The sequence below is a fragment of the Colobus angolensis genome, unplaced genomic scaffold, assembly GCF_000951035.1.
Source record: "Colobus angolensis palliatus isolate OR3802 unplaced genomic scaffold, Cang.pa_1.0 Scaffold504, whole genome shotgun sequence".
NCBI classification, from domain to species: domain Eukaryota; kingdom Metazoa; phylum Chordata; class Mammalia; order Primates; family Cercopithecidae; genus Colobus; species Colobus angolensis.
Window position 1 is genome coordinate 202540 of NW_012118533.1, and position 19362 is coordinate 221901.

A 19362-nucleotide genomic window follows, 5' to 3' on the forward strand; every position below is an offset into this window, starting at 1 on the left:
GCGGAGATTGCAGTGAGCCGAGATCGCACCACTGCACTCCAGCTTGGGCAAAAAGAGGGAAACGCCATCTCAAAATAAATAAATAAATAAATAAATAAATAAAAAATAAAAAATAAATCTCACAGGCCTGACAGCTCCAGAAGAGACAATGTAATAAAACAGACTGCCTGGGATAGCTAACAAATTTTATGAAGAAGGGAAAACATAACATAACAAAAGAGGGGAGAAAGGTTTCTGTTATTTTTAACTTTTCTCCTTACCCAAAGCAATAAAAATGTAGAGAAGTGACAGATATTTACCTTGTTCACTGGATTCTCTTATGTAGGGCTTAAGGTGGGACATTTTGATAGGTCTTTTCAATCTAACCCCAGTATTGTCTCTCAGGACAGCACATCCACTTTCTGTAATATAGTCTATGACACAAGGACCAACCCATTCAGACTGAAAACGACCATCCTTCCACCAATTTTTCCTTTGTCTTAAAACTTCATGACCCACTTTTAAATGAAATGGATTTAATTGTTTGGGTTTCTTTTTAACGATGATCTTGCTTTTATTTAGTTCATCCAAATTGTTGTTCTCCATCTACAAGTGTAAAAAGAAAAAGAAGAGATGGAAGAGCTATAATACCTTGAAGGTAAATGCAGACAATGAGAATATTACAACAAAATGGTTACTTGAAATGCTACTAAAAGGTAGGCATGAATTATATTTAATTCTTAAAACAACATTTCCAAGTCAGTATTATTAACCCCTACTTTATATAGAAGGTAAACTAAGATAGGTAAGGAATTTGCCAAAGTCAAACAACTCTAAAGCAGTTAAGACTAAAGATTTGAATCCAGCTCTACTTGATTCCAAAATCCATAGCTTTCTTATTATTGCCTCTCAGCATGTCATAGCTAGTAAACTATTTAATCAAGACAATAAAAACCTGATGGATAAAAAATTATGGCAAGTATGTATGCGTGTCTGTGTACATGCACACATGTATATGCTGAAATTTAAAAAATAAATATAACTTTATAAAGTTTTAGATTACAGTTTTTCTATTGAACAGAATCACCTGGCCCAGTGAAGTTGTCTTATTCTCCATTATTTCATCAGCTTCTTTAATTGCATCTAGAATTTTGGCAAACATACTTGTATTATCACCATCCACATCATGAAGATTATCTGAAGTCTCAGGCATATAAGGATTTCGACTAAACATTTGAAAATACGGTGTATTTTTAGTAGGTTCCTATTTTAAAGAAAATAAATGTCAATTTTATAATAAAACATTTATCTGGCCAATAAATAGTCATAACTCAGAAGTACAGAATTATAAAAAGGCACGTACCAAGTGAGTTACATTGAAGGCAAATGAAACAGCTGATAGGTGATCATCCCAGTTGTTTGGGTGGTCAGCACAGTGTTTGGAGAGAAATGCTTTGATTGTGCTAGGTGTACTTTCCATTGGACTAACAGTTCCAGAGGTGTGAGAAATTACAATCTGCTTTATGCCAAACAATCTGTATAGTTCAATATTGATCTGAAAAATATATAAAACAAAGCTGGCTTTTTAAAATTTGCGTTTTATTTTTCCACTGACTTAAAAAAGCTTCAAAAGAATTAGAATCTTGCGTTTTATTTATTTTTATTATTATTATTATTGTTATTATTTGAGATGGAGTCTCACTCAGTCACCCAGCCTGGAGTGCAGTGGTGCAATCTCAGCTCACTACAACCTCTGCCTCCCAGGTTCAAGCGATTCTTCTGCCTCAGCCTCCTAAGTAGCTGGGACTACAGGCATGCGCCACCACGTCCGGCTAATTTTCATTATTTTTAGTAGAGACAGGGTTTCACCATATTGGCCAGGCTAGTCTTGAACTCCTGACCTTGTGATCCACCTGCCTTGGCCTCCCAAAGTGCTGGGATTACAGGTGTGAGCCACCGTGCCTGGCTGAATCTTGCTTTTTTGTTGACCATAACATTCTATATGAAAACATACACAAAATATGTAAAATTTCATGTATAAAATAGTGGTTACCATTTATTGGGTCTTTACTACATGCTGGTCATCACACTAGACACTTTACATTACTGTCATTAAACCTTACAACAAGTTTTTGAGGTATTATTAATTTCATTTTAAAGGTAAGATGCTAAAGCTTTGAGAGATTAAGTGCCTTGCCAAATACACACATACAACAAGGAAACAGGAGAACAGAACTTAACACTAACTTTAATTTTTTTCTTTTTTTGTGGGGGTAGGCAGTGGGAGACAGGGTCTTGCTCTGTCACACAGGCTGGAGGGCAGCTTCCACCACCTGGACTCAAGCAATCCTCTCACCTCAGCCTGCCTAGCAGCTTGGACTACAGGCATGTGTCACCATGCCCAGCTAATTTTTAAATATTTTGTACAGATGGAGTTTCATCATGTTGCCCAGGCTGGTCTCAAACTCCTGGACTCAAAAAATCCACCTACCTCAGCCTTTCAAAGTTTTGAGGTTATAGGCATGAGCCACTGCATCCAGCCCTCAATTAACTTTTTAATTCAGTAGACAGTGTCTCAAAAACAACCCACTAGGTTGTAAGTTAACATTTAAAAAGCATGTAAAACAGTTATTGGCAATTAATAAGCATTTTATAACTTTTAACTACTATTATTGGTGTTACTATGTGTAGCGCTTAAAAGAAACCAAAATGAGTTTACAAAACTTGTTAACAGTAAGCCTGTTAAATATAAAATAATATTTTTTTCCTACCTCACCCTTCAGACTTTTTTTTCCTTATTATTTTTAGTTGAGTAAACCTTTGGCTCATAAATCTGTCTTTTAAAAAAAGAGTATTTCAGACCAGTAGTATCAGAATAACTAAATAGGCAAAGTTAATACAAGAGCGGAAAGCAACAAAAAGAAAACTACATGTCCCAAACCTCCTTGCAGATAGGGGTGGTCATGTGACATAATTCTAGCCAAAAAGTTGTAAGTAAAAGTTGTTAGGCAAACTCAGCTGGTACTAGTTTTGTTTGCCCAATACTCTCTCCCTTCTTTCTGACTGAAATGTAGGCATTGTGGCATGTGCTCTGGCAGCCATATTGTGAATACAATAGGAGTGACTATCAATCACTCCCAATATATATTGGGATAATATATATAATACATATTATTATATTGGGATAGGGAAAGACAGTCTGTTACTCGGATTGAATACAATTTGTAGCTGATATACATACTAATTCAGGATGCCTATTTTTAATTCAAAAGTAATTAGAAACAAATCCCAGAGAATAGGTGTCATTTGGGTCAGCTTCAACCTGAGTCTTGATCAATGGTTTTAAATGACCCTTGAAAAAGGCTTTAACTTCTTTGCTTCAAAAGGTTGCCTAGAAATGATCCAGGGAATCCATTTGTGAAATGGTATCTTGACATCCTTACCCTATCAGCCCCCCAATCATCAAACCAGATATTCCGTCAGTTCTTACAATTCTAGTTTTCTGTAAGACATTTTAAAAAAATTAATTTTCCTACTGAATATGTTTATTCTCTTTCCTTCAGAGGTTTACAAAAAGTTCTTTGTGCATTTTATTGGAACAATTTAGCAAATACTCTAAGCTAAGCTGTTAGAAACATCTGTATTTTTATTCGACTATACAATAAACCTCCCACATTGTGTATTATGTTATAATCTTTAGCAGTGTTTTCTGTTTCAGAATTTGCTGACAAAAGAGTTCATTCTGTACTATCATCGTTATACTTTGTGTAATAGTGAAGCCATTTTAATCACAGCAAAAAGAACAAGTTTTCCCAATCATATGTCCCTTTTTTGTTTAAGCAATCTCACAAAATAGGCCTGCAAATATTTATTGTTACTTTTTTTCTTTTCTTTTTGAGACTGGGTCTCACTCTGTTACCTAGGCTAGAGTGCATGATCTTGGCTCACTGCAACTTCAACCTCCTGGGCTCAAGCGATCTTCCCATCTCAGCCTCCCGAGTAGCTGGACTAAAAGTGTGCGCCACCACTCCTGGCTAATTTTTGTATTTTTTGTAGAGATGGCATTTCGCCATGTTGCTTAGGCTAGTCTCAAACTCCTAGGCTCAAGCAATCTGCCTGGTAGGATTACAACAAGCATGAGCCACCATGCTTATTATTACTTTTTTTTTTTTTGAGACAGGGTCTCACTGTTACCCAAACTGGAATGCAGTGGTACAATCATAGCTCACTACAGCCTTGACCTCCTGGGCTTAAGCAATCCTTACACCTTAGCCTCCTGAGTTGCTGGGACTATGGGTGTGCAACATTACGTCCAGCTAATTAACTTTTTTTTTTTTTTGTAGAGATGGAGTCTTGCTATATTGCATGGGCTGGTCTTGAACCCATGTTCTCAAGTTATCCTCTCACCTCAGCCTCCCAAAAAGCTGAGGTATGAGCGACCACACTTGGCCCTATTGTTACCTTTAGTAAAATTTTCCAAGTCGTGGTTTGGTTACCAGATGACTTTAAACACGACTGGAAAACCTGCTAGCTAATCATAATGGCTTCATATTATCATTAACAAATACCCTGAAACATTATATGCACTTAGGGTAAGGCTCTTCATTAATAAAAGTGGAAGTGAACCAATATTTCAAAGAGTATTCTCAATAATTCTGAATTTTGATGGCTAATTTCCTATCAGATCTGATAACTGTAGTCTCCCTTTATCTTCAGAGAATATGTTCCAAGGCCCCTAGTGAATGTTTGATACTGCAGATAGTACCATACCCTATCTATACTATGTTTTCCCCTATACATACACACTTATGATAGAGATTAATTTATAAATTAGGCACAGTAAGAGATTAACAACTAAAAATAAAATAGGATGACTGACAATATGCCAACATCATTACTCTTGCACTTTGGGGCCATTCTTAAGTAAAATAAGGGTAACTTGGATACAAACACTACTAACCACGACATTCGATCTGATAACCAAGATAGCTACAAGGTGAGTAATGATGGGGAGGGAGTAGCATATACAATGAGGATATGCTAGACAAAGGGATGATTCACGTCCCATTTGGACAGAGCAGGACAGCATGAGATTTCATCACTACACGCAGAATGGTGTGCAATTAAAAAAATATAAATAGTTTACTTCTGGAATTTTGTATTTAATATTTTTGGACTGCAGTTGACTATAGGAACTGAAACCTCAGAAAGTAAAACTACAGATAAATGAAGACTACTATAGTTAATATTTGTATTCATCTCATTGATGTGTCTAACTAAGAGCTGGAAGTTACGCAGACGTGCCAGCACTATCATTTTCTTGTGGTTGATAGGTATTTGCCTTTTAGTATTATCTGCTTTCACTGCAAAAATCTAAGCTCCCTGGCCATTTTGTGAGTAGTGTGGTGAATGCTAGATGATATCCATATTTTCATTCAACTGGTGAAAGCAAAAGTACGAGTGAGGAAACATGTGGATTCTCACTTTTCTTTCAGGATATCTTCACATAGTATGTGTGACATAGCTGTCTTGTTGATTGAGTCAGGATGCTATTATCAATCTGTATACATTACTAATAAAGCTTCATTTATTTTTTGGATTTAAAAAATATAAATAGAAGTTCCAATAGTCTTCCCCCAGACTGGATTGCCTTACGTACTGCACTGCACAGACCACTGCTATGTCAATCAAGGCAGGCAAGACTACCTTGCCTTCATTTACAAAATGACCACATAAATCTCCTATTATTATGCAGCCAAATTTAATCTTTTTCCATTGAAGTTTATACCACTGTTCCTAGGTTTAGAATGAGACCTCCATTTCTAGAGATTAAAAGTCAAATATATTTTTTCGGTTTCTACTTTAAAAATTAAAATTCTTTAATTTACCTGAAAATTCTTTTGGTATTGGATTCTAAAATCGTATTACAGAAATAATTTTAAACAATTAGCAAACTGTTACCTGTTAATTAATTACATGTTCCTCCTCTACTAGACACATTTGTGACACTAGCTTTATCATTTAAAGCACTGTTACCAAACTTTGTGCCAAGTTGCCCCTTAACATCTGTTGGACACCATGAAAACTACCAGTTTAAGGCAGCTCAGTTTCAACATTAGATCAGGTTACAATTCATTTGATGACATCACATCTTTACAGAACTGTTTTCTTCATCAAATGCTGTGATAAAAAGTAGTTACTATGTAAAAATCAGTGTGAAACAGGAAATGAGGGCGGCAGTGTACAATATGATTCCAAGGTCTGAGAAGGTAAGCAGTGGTCAACAGGTACACATTACTCATTAGCAAGTAATTACGATTAAGAATGAAATAAAAGGGGTGGGTGTGGTGGCTCAGACCAGTAATTCCAGCACTCTGGGAGGTCAAGGCAGGTGGATCATGTGAGTTCAAGAGTTCGAAACCAGCCTGGGCAACATGGTGAAACCTGTCTCTAAAAGAAAAAAGGTACAAAAATTAGCTGGGAGGCTAAGGTGGCAGGATCACTTGAGTCTGGAAAGCAGAGGTTGCATTGAGCCAAGACAGTGCCACAGCACTCCAGGCTGGGTGACAGAATGAGACCCTGTCTCAAAAAAAAAGAACGAAACAAAAATATATTTTCTTTCAATTTATGAGTATTTTAAATTGCTACTAAGTGGTTACAACATAAATACTTATTAAGTTGTTTGGATGGACCTGTGAAGAAAAGAGTTAACCTGACAGTTAACTTTAACATATTAACACAGCAGATCTGTGACTGCTAGTCTTTGAAAGGCCTGCTTACAAGGTTGCACCTTGGCTAATGTCTAGGAGCTTAGGTTTTGGTTATAAGATCAGACACAATCTTTCCTTCTGAGAGTCTGAAATTTTTGTACATGCCAGGTAGAAGGTGCCTATGTGACCAGCCCCCAATAAAAACCCTAGGCACTGAGCCTCTAGTGAGCTTCCCTGTGTTGTCACAACTCTGCTAAAGGAATTAAACATGTCCTGTGTAACTCTACTGGGGAAGGAGACCTTGGAAACTTGTACCTGGTTCTCCCAATGTATCTTTTCTCTTTGCTGAATAAATCTTAGCCATGAATATGACTATATGCTGAGTCCTCCTAGAGAATTATGAAAACTGGGAATAATCCTGGGGTGCCATGATATGTCCTATCTACTTAATAAATATAACTTTAGATATTTCTTTTGGACTGAGCCATCAAAGATGCTTTGAACCAAGTCTGGCTATTTCTGATTTTTCTTAAACACATACCCTGTCAATTACAAAAAGTTTTAACATATGCCTTAAGTCTAGCACTTATTATATTTCCTATAAAAAGTTTTCATATATATTCTCCCGTTTATCCTTTCAGGTTAATTTAACTGGGAAAAGGCCAGGACAAGGGAAAAAGTACCTTTCAATACTGAATAGTCTTATTCATGAACATAATGTATTTTTCCATTTATTTAAGTCTCTCTTTACCTGTCAATCATAATATTATTATTATTATTTATTATTGTTATTATTATTTGAGACAAGGTCTTACTCTGTTGCCCAGGTTGAAGTGCAGTGACACAATCTCAGTTCATTGCAACCTCCGCCTCCCAGGCTCAAGTGATCCTCCTATCTCAGCCTCCCGAGTAGTTGGGACCACAGGTGCATGCCACCACACCTGGCTAACTTTTTGTTTTTCTTTTTGACATGGAGTCTCTCTGTCACCCAGGCTGGAGTGCAATGGTCCGATCTTGGCTCACTGTAACCTCTACTTCCCGGGTTCAAGCGATTCTCCTGCCTCAGCCTCCTGAGTAGCTGTGATTACAGGCTCCTACCACCATGCCCAGCTAAGTTTTGTATTTTTTGTAGAGATAGGGTTTTTGCCCTGTTGCCCAGGGTGGTCTTGAACTCCTGAGCTCAAGTGATCCACCCACTTCAGCCTCCTAAAGTGTTGGGATTATAGGCGTGAGCCACCAGGCCCAATCAATCATGGGTTTTTAATCTAGAAGTAAATAAAGATTATTTGGTCCAACCTCCTCATTTTAACTTGAGGATATCTGAAGATAAGTTTACAATAACCCACAGTAAGTATTAAAATCTTAATCTCCTAATTTCTAGTACAATTATCCTTGTAGTATTTAATATCATACCTCTATACCGACAGCAATTTATCTGAATTTATTAAGCACTCTGTAATATAATGCAGAGGGCACTGGTTCTGGACACTGAAAAGGAGTAAGATATGCTCCCAGACCTAAGTAGTTTATTTGTCTTACCTGTTGAATGAATTCATCTCTTTGGTCCATTATTATTTTCTGAGGAGGTCCATATAAGAAAAATATATTGATAATAGCTTTAGAAACTTCTGATGCTGAAACATCACATAGAGGCAAAATCACAACCCATTTGGTGAACAAATCTGTCATGATTATAGCATATACATGACTTCTGTTGCTTGTATGAAAAGGTCCCATCAGATCAACAGTAACTAAACTCCATGGATTTTCCACCTTGAGAAGGTGCTGTTTCGGTGCTACAATAACTGTATTTTTTGCCACTTGGCAATGCTGACAAGCATATACCTACAAACAGGCACACAATAAAGAAAATACATACAAATGTTAACACTCTACATAATATAAAAGCAGTCTTATAAATCTGAATTTTAAAATGGTTAATAGGTACACTTTATGTTTTGAAGAAGAAACTTCTGGACTGAGAATCACTGGATTAAACCTATTTAGAACAACAAACAAATAAAACAACAACAAACAACTGTAGTTGCCACTACAGCTGACCCTCTAACAACATGGGTTTGGACTGAGAAGTCAGCTTATACATGGCTGTTTTTTTAACTAAACACAAATAAAAAGTAGAGTATTGGTAGGGAGGGATGAGAAACTCAAGGATGCAGAAAGCTGACTTCTTGTATATGCAAGTTTCACAGGACCGATTGATAGACTTCGGTATGAGTAGATTTGGTTACATGAGTGTGGTGCTGGAACCAATCTCTTGCGTATACTGAAGGAAGACTATACGACTAAATGACCATCTTATTGGGTCTTATTCACATGAAACATAAATCTGGTTCATATTGAATACATATTTATTAAATACTTTAAAAGATCTTAAACAAGTTTCCTATAATTTAAAATCAGTATGTAAGTTTACAATAATTTCTATATGCACAAAATGTTTCCTCCTAAAGTTATCATGTTAAGAAGTCTATTCATTAATCTATTCTAACCATATTTACTGAAATATAATTTTATTCATAAAATATGTATAGATGGAGAAATTTCTCTCAATCGTGAGAAAAGAATAAACATAAACAAAACCCATGCTGTCCTGCAGCTTTCATTTAAGTGAGGTGAGACAAGATTAACTGCTCAATTTATGGATGGGTGCCATTTCTCAATACATCTCTGGAATTCCACTCTAGAAACTACTTTCAAACTAGCTTCTGAAGAAAAATTGAAAAGCCATTTAATCACCTTATAGTCACAGTTACTTTTGATCAGAATTTTCATTTTCTGATTTAAACTTATTTGTTGGATTTTATCACAAATAACTTCTGATTATTTCCAAAAATCATATTCATTCTGCAGTGATAACAATCTGACAAAGATTTAACTGAATGTTTGTAAAAAATGCATCACAGGAAAAATATATAAATTATGAAGGTCTTTGGAATACCTGAACAGACCCATAAACTGATAACTCACAAATGATACTTAACTGTTGGTTTAATTCTTTATGCTTGAAATGCCAGTCTTTTTGATGCACTACTACAATTATTAAGGAGATTTCACAGATATACCAAGGAATTCCTACCATTTGGCATACAGTACACTGGAAAGAGTAGGATCAGTTGACTTCTAGCAAGAACCCCAAAATTCCTATAGGTGAATTTTCTATTAGGAGAAGTTGAAGGTCCCAACGGGTCATAAAGTTACAAAACTCAGACTTATTTCATGATCCTCAAAATTTGATTTTGTTATATTTGGTTTTGGATTTCTGTCATATATGACATTCTACCTCAAGATGGAACAAGCACAAAAGATGAGAGCACATACTAGGCCTGACTTACTATGAACATATTCTCCTCTTAAAAAAACCTTGTATGATTGCCATTGAAAAGGTAATGATTTAGTCAAACAAATTCCAGCTCCATTTAAATTCTGCCTACACAAAAAAAATTCAATGATACAAATCTGATTCTAAATAATCTCTTATCTAAATATGGCATTTTCAAGTGTTTAAATGATGCTTCTTTCCTTTTCAAATTATACTTAAGTGATTTAAAAAACCTGTGAAGGGAAATAAAACTCCCTTTAAATGGTTTTTAAATAAAAATAACCATGCCAAAAATACTTAATGAGAGGTGATACCCAGAATAAACCTGGAGAAATAATAAATTGTAAATATCTATCAGAAAGACAGTATTCATAATATTCTAAATACATAAGCCATACCCACTGTTTGACATCATTGGTCACAGATGTCCAATAATAATTGGATTCTACCAGAGTGAGGGTCCTGGATATACCATGATGAGCTCCACTGTCATTTTCATGGCATTCTCTTAAGACTTTCTTCTTTTCCTCTTCTGAAACAATTACCAAACGATTTTGTTTTCTGTCTTTTCCAACATAAAACAGCTTTTTTTCTGGAATAAATGATACCAAAAAGGTAGAACTGTAATTTTTAGAGATGTATGTAGTTTTAAGAGAATCATAGCCTTCTGTTTAAACCATGAAGGCTTTTGTTTTGTTTTACAAAATCTTACTGCATTTAAAACAAAATATTTATTTATAATGATGCTACCACACAAAGGTTCTTAGCTGTTACACCTACTTAGACACTTAGGAAGGGCGGTAGCTGCTATAATTTTGTACCTATCAATATAAACAGAGCCAGCTTGTTCACCAAAGCATGTAATAAGTACGGAAATATGAAATTAGCTCTCTATGGGAGTACTTAAAGTAGGAAGATTTTGCAGGCACCTCCTAAAAATGGAACAGATTAGCAAATAAATTACATACAGAGAAACACCTACCTGGAACAGAATTTTCTAAAATAATGTTTTATCATCACTGCATTTTTGCAAGCAAACAGCTCTCTCTGCTTTTTCTATATCTGAGTAGAAGGTAGGGATGGTGAAGTGGGAAAAACTTTAATCCTCAAGACAATTCTGTTTCCTTAGGAGGACAACTGAGAAGAATCTGCAGCTCGGAAGTAACCAGGGGATGGAGCAAATCACCATCTACCTCTCCAGTGTGAATGGGCTAGCTATTCAAACTCCAAAATACCCCATTCAGCTACTAATATGAGTAAGCAGATTGATGAGTGGAACATTCCTTACTTTTTAGAATTAGAAGATAAGCAATCTAAGAGCAGGAACCTTATCTATGTTATTCTTCAATATATCTCCAAGGCTTAGAATGTGACTGGCACATAGCAGAAACCCAGTTAACATTTGTTACATAAATTATCAAATATATGAATGAATGAATCCTCACTTCAGTTTAAGAGGTAATGGATCTGCCTAATCTTAAGTATAAGGGAGTTATTGGTAGGGATATACACAGGGAGATGCAAACAGGCATTTATTTATTATCTTACAGTTTTATTAACCTGCTTCGGGGTAAGCCTAAGAGACAAAATTAGCATTTATAACACAAAATCCATCTAATTATCTGGTGACTACTTGTTGCTTATCTCACCCCAAACTTCTCTTCCCCTTTACATGGGGAAAAAGAAGGAAAAATTATCATGACCTTCCAAGATAAATATCCCACTGCCTTTCAAATATTTAGTCCATTCAGGAAGATCCAAAGGTCCTAAAATGAATGTGATCCTGAGAATATTTAATGGCAGTGGTGGGGTTGGGGGGACCTGATCACAGAAATATAGTTAATTCTTTCCAGTTTTCATCTTAGTAAACAAACCAGTTAACTTTGTCAACATTTTCCTATTAAGCATCAAAAAAGTTCCTCATCGAAAGTGGCATCAGTGCTGAAAAGTGCACCATTAGAGACCACGAAAGGGTAAAAGCAGAAGTCGTTAATTTAGAAAAATGTTTTGTTTTCTTTCATGGTATCATATTCTGTCTATAATTTAAACCACGCTTTTCATGCTTACTGGCCTTCAGTTAGCTTGAGTGTAATTTTTATTTTGCTTTTGATTGAGTGGCATCATCAATTCAACTGGTAATTGTTTAGCAACAACCAACTACTACAGAAGTTCTCAAATTTCCACAAAGAAGAATGTGGGGAAGAATCAATAATCAAAATTTTGAACGTTAATTTTACCTTTGAAGATAAATTTTTTTGCTGCTCTTCTTATACCACTTCGCTCACTTGGCAGTGTAGTTGGATGATATTCACCAGTTCGTTTGTAATATGCAATCTGTTTAAGATGAAGGTCACCATTTTTTCCACTACGGACCATTGTGAACCTAGGTAAAAGGTATTTAAAAAGATAACTTAAATTTTAAGCTAACTGAATTGCTATTTCAGTTAAGACTTCTGTCATATTTCTATTTACATATGAACTGAGAATTCCCAGAATTTATTTGTGAGGGAGATAATTGCAGTACAGGAAAGGAACAGTGATGTATATGAACGAAAATACTCAAATGCTATTTTTGATATACCCCATGACAAATTATCTTGTCTCTTTCCACTTGATAAGAAATGCTGAAAATTTTCCACATACTGAGAAAAAAGGAAATGAACCAGTACACTTCAAAAAGGTTTACTTAAAATTTAATTGCTATCAACTGAAATGTTACTTTCACGGGATGGTAACAAAGGAACATCCTGTCATGTGACATTTAAATAAATAAGTTATAAGAGAAGAAATATAGCTTTATATTATTTCTAAATACATTCATGGTTATTTCTTCTTCTTGCCACCTCAGCCCTAAGGTGGTAACTATGTTTGCTGTTGCTAGTCTCCAGGTGCCATGCTGTTTACTTTGTTACTGTCTGTCTATAGAAAGAAGCTCCATTAAATTTTCTTTAAAATCCCACCAGAATGTCTTCTGTTTCCTGCTAGGATTCTGACACAAATCTTACAATTTTGAAATTACATTAAAAAAAAAGATGTTTACTGACCACTGGAGGATCTAGGGATGAGATTAAAAGAGTATTTACTGGAAAGAGAATGCTGGAACAAAGCAGAACAGACTGTGCCTATCACCATGGCTTAAACAGCTTATCAATTCACTTCCCCTATAATACAGCTCTTTCCAAATGTAAATCCATCTTTCTGATCTATTTTTAACTTCCAGAGAGAGAGTAACAGTACATTTCTTACCTTAGGTTAACACAAAGTGTATGTCAATTTAAAAACAAAGGTTCTGAAATGTTAACACAGTCCCATCATAACCTAAAAAACAAGTTAATTATCTCTATAAAGTATTATAAGACAATTAGTTTGTTCTAAGTTTAATTCACTTCCAATTGATTATTAAATATATGATTTTTTTCATCTAATAGATGGCTGTACCCCAAACCAAACAAATGTAGCCTATCAGTTTCTAAATCATCTCAAAGATAAATGGATGAGATTTAAGACTTTTTATACAAATAAAGTAAATAAGACAAGCCAAGTGGCGCAAGAACGGACAGATACATCACTGTAATTGAACAAAGAGTCCAGAATTATATCCACATATGTAAAGTCAATACATTTACAACAAAGATATCAATACAATGAGGAAAGAGGTGGTCTTTTCAATAAATAATGCTAGACAACTAGATAACTGTACTAGGGGGAAAAATGAACCTTAACCACCTACCTCACATCTTACACAAAAATTAATTCCAGACAAATCATAAACTTAAATGTGAAAGATAAATGACAATGATTCTGGAAGAAAACATAGGAAAAGATCTTTCAAATCTTAGGATAAGCAAAGATTTCTTAAATAAGACACAAAAAACACTATCCTTAAAAGAAAAAAAATTAACAATAGGGCTTTATCAAAATAAAAATGTGTACTCATCAAAGAATCAAAGACACCATTAAGAAAGTGAAAACATAGGACACGCATTGGGATAAGATATCTTTAATACATATATCTAACAAAGGACTCAGACCCAGTGTATGTAAGGAACTTTTAAAAATCAAAAAGAAAAGGACAAAACTAAATTCAAAAAATGGGGGGAAATTTTTACACAGCACTTCATAAAAGAGAATATCCAATGGTCAATAAGCAAGTGAAAATATGCTCAACATCATTATTCCTCAGGGCAATGCAAATAAAACCACAATGACTAAGAACTACACACTACTGAACAGGCTAAAATTAAAAACCAAAGACAACACCAAGTGTTGGTGCAGACAGGTAGCAACTGGAACTTCATACATTGTGGGAGGAAAAAATGTTGCAACCACTTTGGAAAACTGAGTTTCTTCTAAAGCTAAACACAAATTTACCCTAAAGGCTTGGCAATTCTAAGTTTATATTCCAGTGCAATGAGTCTATGACTATCAAAATATGTGTACAAAAATGTTCATAAATATTTTAGAGTCATAATAGCCACTACATGGAAACAGTAAAGGTATCAAGAAGTTTTACCACGTATATACTCTTTTCTGGTCCTGTAGCCACTTCCATTGCTACCAAGTTTCATGTCGCTCTAGGTCAGTGCTTTTCAAATCATCTGTGGTGAAACACTAGTGGTATCCTACTGCCCTCCGATCTGCCACGTAAGACCTCTTGATACCTTTACTTTCCATGTCATCCTCACTATACTCTCTCCTCTGCCAGGATTCCATGGCAAACTTTTACTTCCTAATCAATTTTCAATTCATGAAGCCTTGTGTGATTTCAAGTCGGGAATATAGAACCCGTTTGTCTACCCATCCATTTGCCTGCCTGTCATTCTAGCTCTGCATTAATCACCTTCAACTCTCAAGAAAAAAAAAAAAAGAAACCAAAATCATTTTTAGTTTGTGTCCTCTATTTTCATCTCTATACTACACTGATACACGTTCTTTCAAGTTTAAGGGACAGAAACCTGTCCCTTTTCAGTTTAGATGAAATCAATATACAGACTATACATATTGTAAAATGAATAATATACTATATATAACCTCCTGTTATAGTTTTCCCTTAATAGTTTTTGTAACTATTAATGTCCCAAATCATCTAAGCAATCTAAAAGAAAATCTAGAAATATCCCATCCTAGCCAGCTGGGAGCATGATATCTGTAGGAAGATGAGGTTTATAAAAGGAAGATAAAAATTGTGTATTTCCTCCCTTTTAGAGACCAGTAAAGGTTGCAAAAACTCCTGAAGGGCCTTAAAAAGAAAAGGGGAGAAGCTTCTTCAGGCCTGTAAAAGCCCACAGAAGGAAAAAACCAAATTCTCACACCTTAGAGGAAGTACAGGCCCCAAAACACAGAGGGATGTGGGTAACTGGAACTGGTAGAAAACAAACTAGCCATTGGAAAAAAAAAAAAATATGAGTCTGCATAATACACAGTAGCTTCTGTATTTTGCTCTTATATTAAAAACCTCAGGGGTCCCAAGTTCCTACCATCTCTTGTCTTCCTCCCCCTACCCATTTACCTCCTGGAGAGACCAGAAAATTTTTCTATCTAACGGAAGATGAAGTCTTCAGTATATTAAGTCTATGCCATTAGGACACTGTTGTTTTTTCTATTTATAATGAATATATAAAAACTCCTCAGAAAAGGTCTATTTACTGAAATTAACTTCTCTGCTTTGAAATCTTTAACTTTTCAATAACTGAAAATAGATCGAAATAGAGAAATTTGCTCTCCTCAGAGTAAACCTATAGTACACGGGGACAAGGAGAAAAGGAAACCACTACAAAAATCTTTGGAGACTGAGCTCTTTAAGGTTTTTGGTTTGTTTTTTTCTTACCAAAGTAGTGGGAGAAGACTAACATATAGCTATGTTAGGGAGAGGGACATAAAACTCACTGGGAGAAGACATAAAAACCATAAATTTCCTACAGATTTTCATATTTCACAAATGCTTTCATGAGTATATTATTTTCATTTTTATATGGGTGAGGTGTCTTGGCTCGACAACAGAACTAAGACTTAAAGGCGTGGTTATCTGTCTGACACAGTCACCTTGAAACTTACTTAGACTATTCCTAGCATATTTTTATCTTCCAAATGATTTACTTGACAGAGTGGACACTATAAGACTGCCTCTGGGAATTATCTTCTACTTAGTGGCTAAGGTCTAGACTATTTAGCCTACCCTCTACAACCTGGCAGGACATAACACAGCTTCTTCTCTCACTAGTTTCCTTTGTATACCCATGGCCATAACCCCAACCATTCTCTATACCTTGGTTTATATCATTTCCCCCTAAATGGCATATCCTTCCACCTGATTAAGACTTACCTATCTTTCGAAATCAAGCTCTAGCACCTCAATGAAGCAAGCGTTCCATGATCTCTGAATCTAAAGTGATCTTGACCTCTCCTAATCTTCTTTGTGCCTACTGTAGAACTTCCAAGTTTTACCCTTTTTAATAGTTTTTTGCCTGTTCATCCATATAACCTTGAATTTGCTCATTCAGTTACTGAGCTCTAAAACCCTTATATATACTAGATGACACTAATGCAAAGTTAAATAAGATGAAATCTCTGTCCTCACAGAGCTTTCGGTATGAGAGGAAAAGAGGAGTAAATCAGCATTTACATAGTTTAGAGTGGTGTTATAACAGATGTATGCGAAGAGTACTATCAAAACAGATGTGCAGAGACCCAGATCCACCTGGAGAAGGAGGAAAAGCATTGATTGTGGATGAGGTAGAACCTTGAACTTTATTCCATTGCTACTACCTTACTTCACACTCACCTTCTATCTGACCTTGCCTCCTCTATCTCTAATATAGTCCTTGTCCTCACTGCAGTCACAGAGGTCAAACTAAAACACAAATCTTATCAAAATATTCACTTAACTTGAAATATGCTTTTTGCCATTCCTGATTGTCTTAGTCCATTTGGGAGGCTATAACAAATATACCATAAACTGGATGGCTTATCAACAGAAATTTCTTTCTCACAGTTCTGGAGGCTAGGAAGTACAAGATCAAGATGCCAGCAAATTTACTGTCTACTAAGGGTTCACTTTCTTATGGGCAGCTGTCTTCTCATTGTAACCTCACATGAGGGAAGGGGGAAGGGGTTTCTCTCAGACTCTTTAAAATATAGGCACTAATCCCATTAATGAGAGCTCTGACCCATGATCAAGTCACCTCTCCAAAGTTCTACCTCTTTTTTTTTTTAGACAGAGTTGCGCTCTGTCGCCCAGACTGGAGTGCAGTGGCATGATCTCAGCTTACTGTAACCTCTGCCTCCCCGGCTCAAGCAAATTTCGTTCCATAGCCTCTCGAGTAGCTGGGACTATAGGTGCATGCCACCATGTCCAGCTAATTTTTATATTTTTAGTAGAGATGGGGTTTCACTATGTTGGCCAGGCTGCTCTTGAACTCCTGACCTCAAGTGATCCACCCATCTCAGCCTCCCAAAGTGCTGGGATTACAGGTGTGAGTTACCGCGCCCAGCCCCAAAGTCCAGTCTCTTAATAACCATCAACTTGGTGGTAGGATTTCAACACATGAATTTTGGGAGAATATGACCATTAAGATCATGACACTAATGATATCTAAATACCTCTGCCATTATGCAAAGCTTTATAAGATATGGTTCTTTATCAGTCTCTCCATGTTTTTCTCTTGGCATTCTCAATTCAAAAAATAACCACAATTCTTCAACTATCCCATGCAGTGTGTTCATACCTTTTCATTGATACTTTTGCCTGGAATGAACTTTATTGCTATTTCTCCAGCCCCTGATCATCTTTCAAAACTCTGGCTAGGTGTCATTTCCTACAGAGTGTCTTCTAACCACTCCAACCTGGAATAACTTAACATTTTAAGAATGAGTTGGAGTTACAAGATTAGATTTCTATTCTATAAAGTGTATTGTACACCAATATGGAATAGAGATTGGGGTAGAGACAGGAATACCTGTACCAGTCAGCTAGGAAACTACCGTACAATTAAAGCAAGAAATGAGGAAATTCTGAGCCAAAGCACTGCCAGTATAGATGGATAGATACATTATATAAGAACTGTGACTGACTAGATGTGTGGAGTAAATGCAAAGAAGAATCTGGGATCACTCTGTCTGAAGCTCTGGCTTAGGGAGAAAGATGACAATATTAAGCAGGTTGTTCTTCATGGATAAACTCGGCATGTAAAAAGTAGGTGAAGTTAAGGCAATGGAAGAAGGATCAGATGGAAAGTGTACAGAATAGGAAGTGCAGTGGACATATCCTTATCCTTCAATGTTCACATTAATGAGTTCACTCATCCATGAATCCTTTCTGACCACATCTCCAATCTCAGGGAGAACTGTGCACACCTTCCTTGGTACATTCACAGTAATATGTATCAACTTTTATCATAAAATCTGAAACACTCTATTGAATATATTAGCTGATATGTCTCTCTCCTAAATATATTGTAAACCTTTAGGGACATGAGAATAGCCAGAGACACAGGAAAAAAGCAGGAAGAGGTTCTGGTAATAGGAGTCTGGCAAATACAGAGTTCTTAGAAGCAGACAGAGAGGCTAAGTGATATAAGAACCATAATGTAGCTACTGGTTTTGGCAACAGTATACAGTATAGTTACAGTATAGCAGGGCGGTTGGCAACCAGACTGAAATGACACAAGGAATGAATGGAAAGTCAGAAAGTGGATTTAGAAACTTGGGCTTAGCTATAAAGGCAAGGAGCTACAAGATAGTTGCTAGAGACAGATGTAAGGTTCATTCATTGATCTAAGAAATGTTACTGAGTAACTGCTATGTGCCAGTTACAATGTTGGAGACAGGATAATAAACAAGATGTAGATTCGCCTGACTTTCATTGAGTTTACATTCTAGTGGGGTTAAAATTTTTGACAGCCCTGTTAATAGCCACATCACCCACAACAGCCAAATGATGGAAGCAACCTAAGTGTCCATCAATGGCTGAATGGACAAACAAAATATGGTGTATTTATTCACACACTTTTAAAAGGAAGGAGATTCTGACACGTTACCACATGGATGAATCCTGAGGACGTTAAGCTAAGTGAAATGAACGAGCAACAAAAAGATAAATACTGTATGATTCCACCTATATGAGGTACTCAGAGTAGTCAAAGACATACAGACAGAAAGAATAATGATGGTTGCATAGAACAGAGGGTAGGGAGGAGAGAATGGAAGAGTTATTGTTTAACTGGTCAAGAGTTTCAGTTATACAAAATGAAAAGAGTTCTTGAGATGGATGGTGGTAATAGTTGTAAAACCATGTGAATGTACTTAATGCCACTGAACTGTACACTTAAAAATGGT

General features: G+C 35.9%; 1 protein-coding gene across 1 annotated transcript in view; it reads right to left on the reverse strand.

Annotated features, from left to right (window-relative positions):
• The window catches only part of GIN1 (gypsy retrotransposon integrase 1), a 32279-nt gene that overhangs the window by 8424 nt on the left and 4493 nt on the right, over positions 1-19362 (reverse strand). The window contains exons 2-7 of the mRNA XM_011960109.1: positions 12267-12412; positions 10428-10621; positions 8229-8534; positions 1343-1534; positions 1067-1243; positions 300-585 (exon numbers count right to left, since the gene is read on the reverse strand). Of these exons, the coding sequence (XP_011815499.1) occupies positions 300-585; positions 1067-1243; positions 1343-1534; positions 8229-8534; positions 10428-10621; positions 12267-12405 (1294 nt within the window). The 5' untranslated portion in view covers positions 12406-12412. The remainder of the gene's footprint in view (positions 1-299; positions 586-1066; positions 1244-1342; positions 1535-8228; positions 8535-10427; positions 10622-12266; positions 12413-19362) is intronic.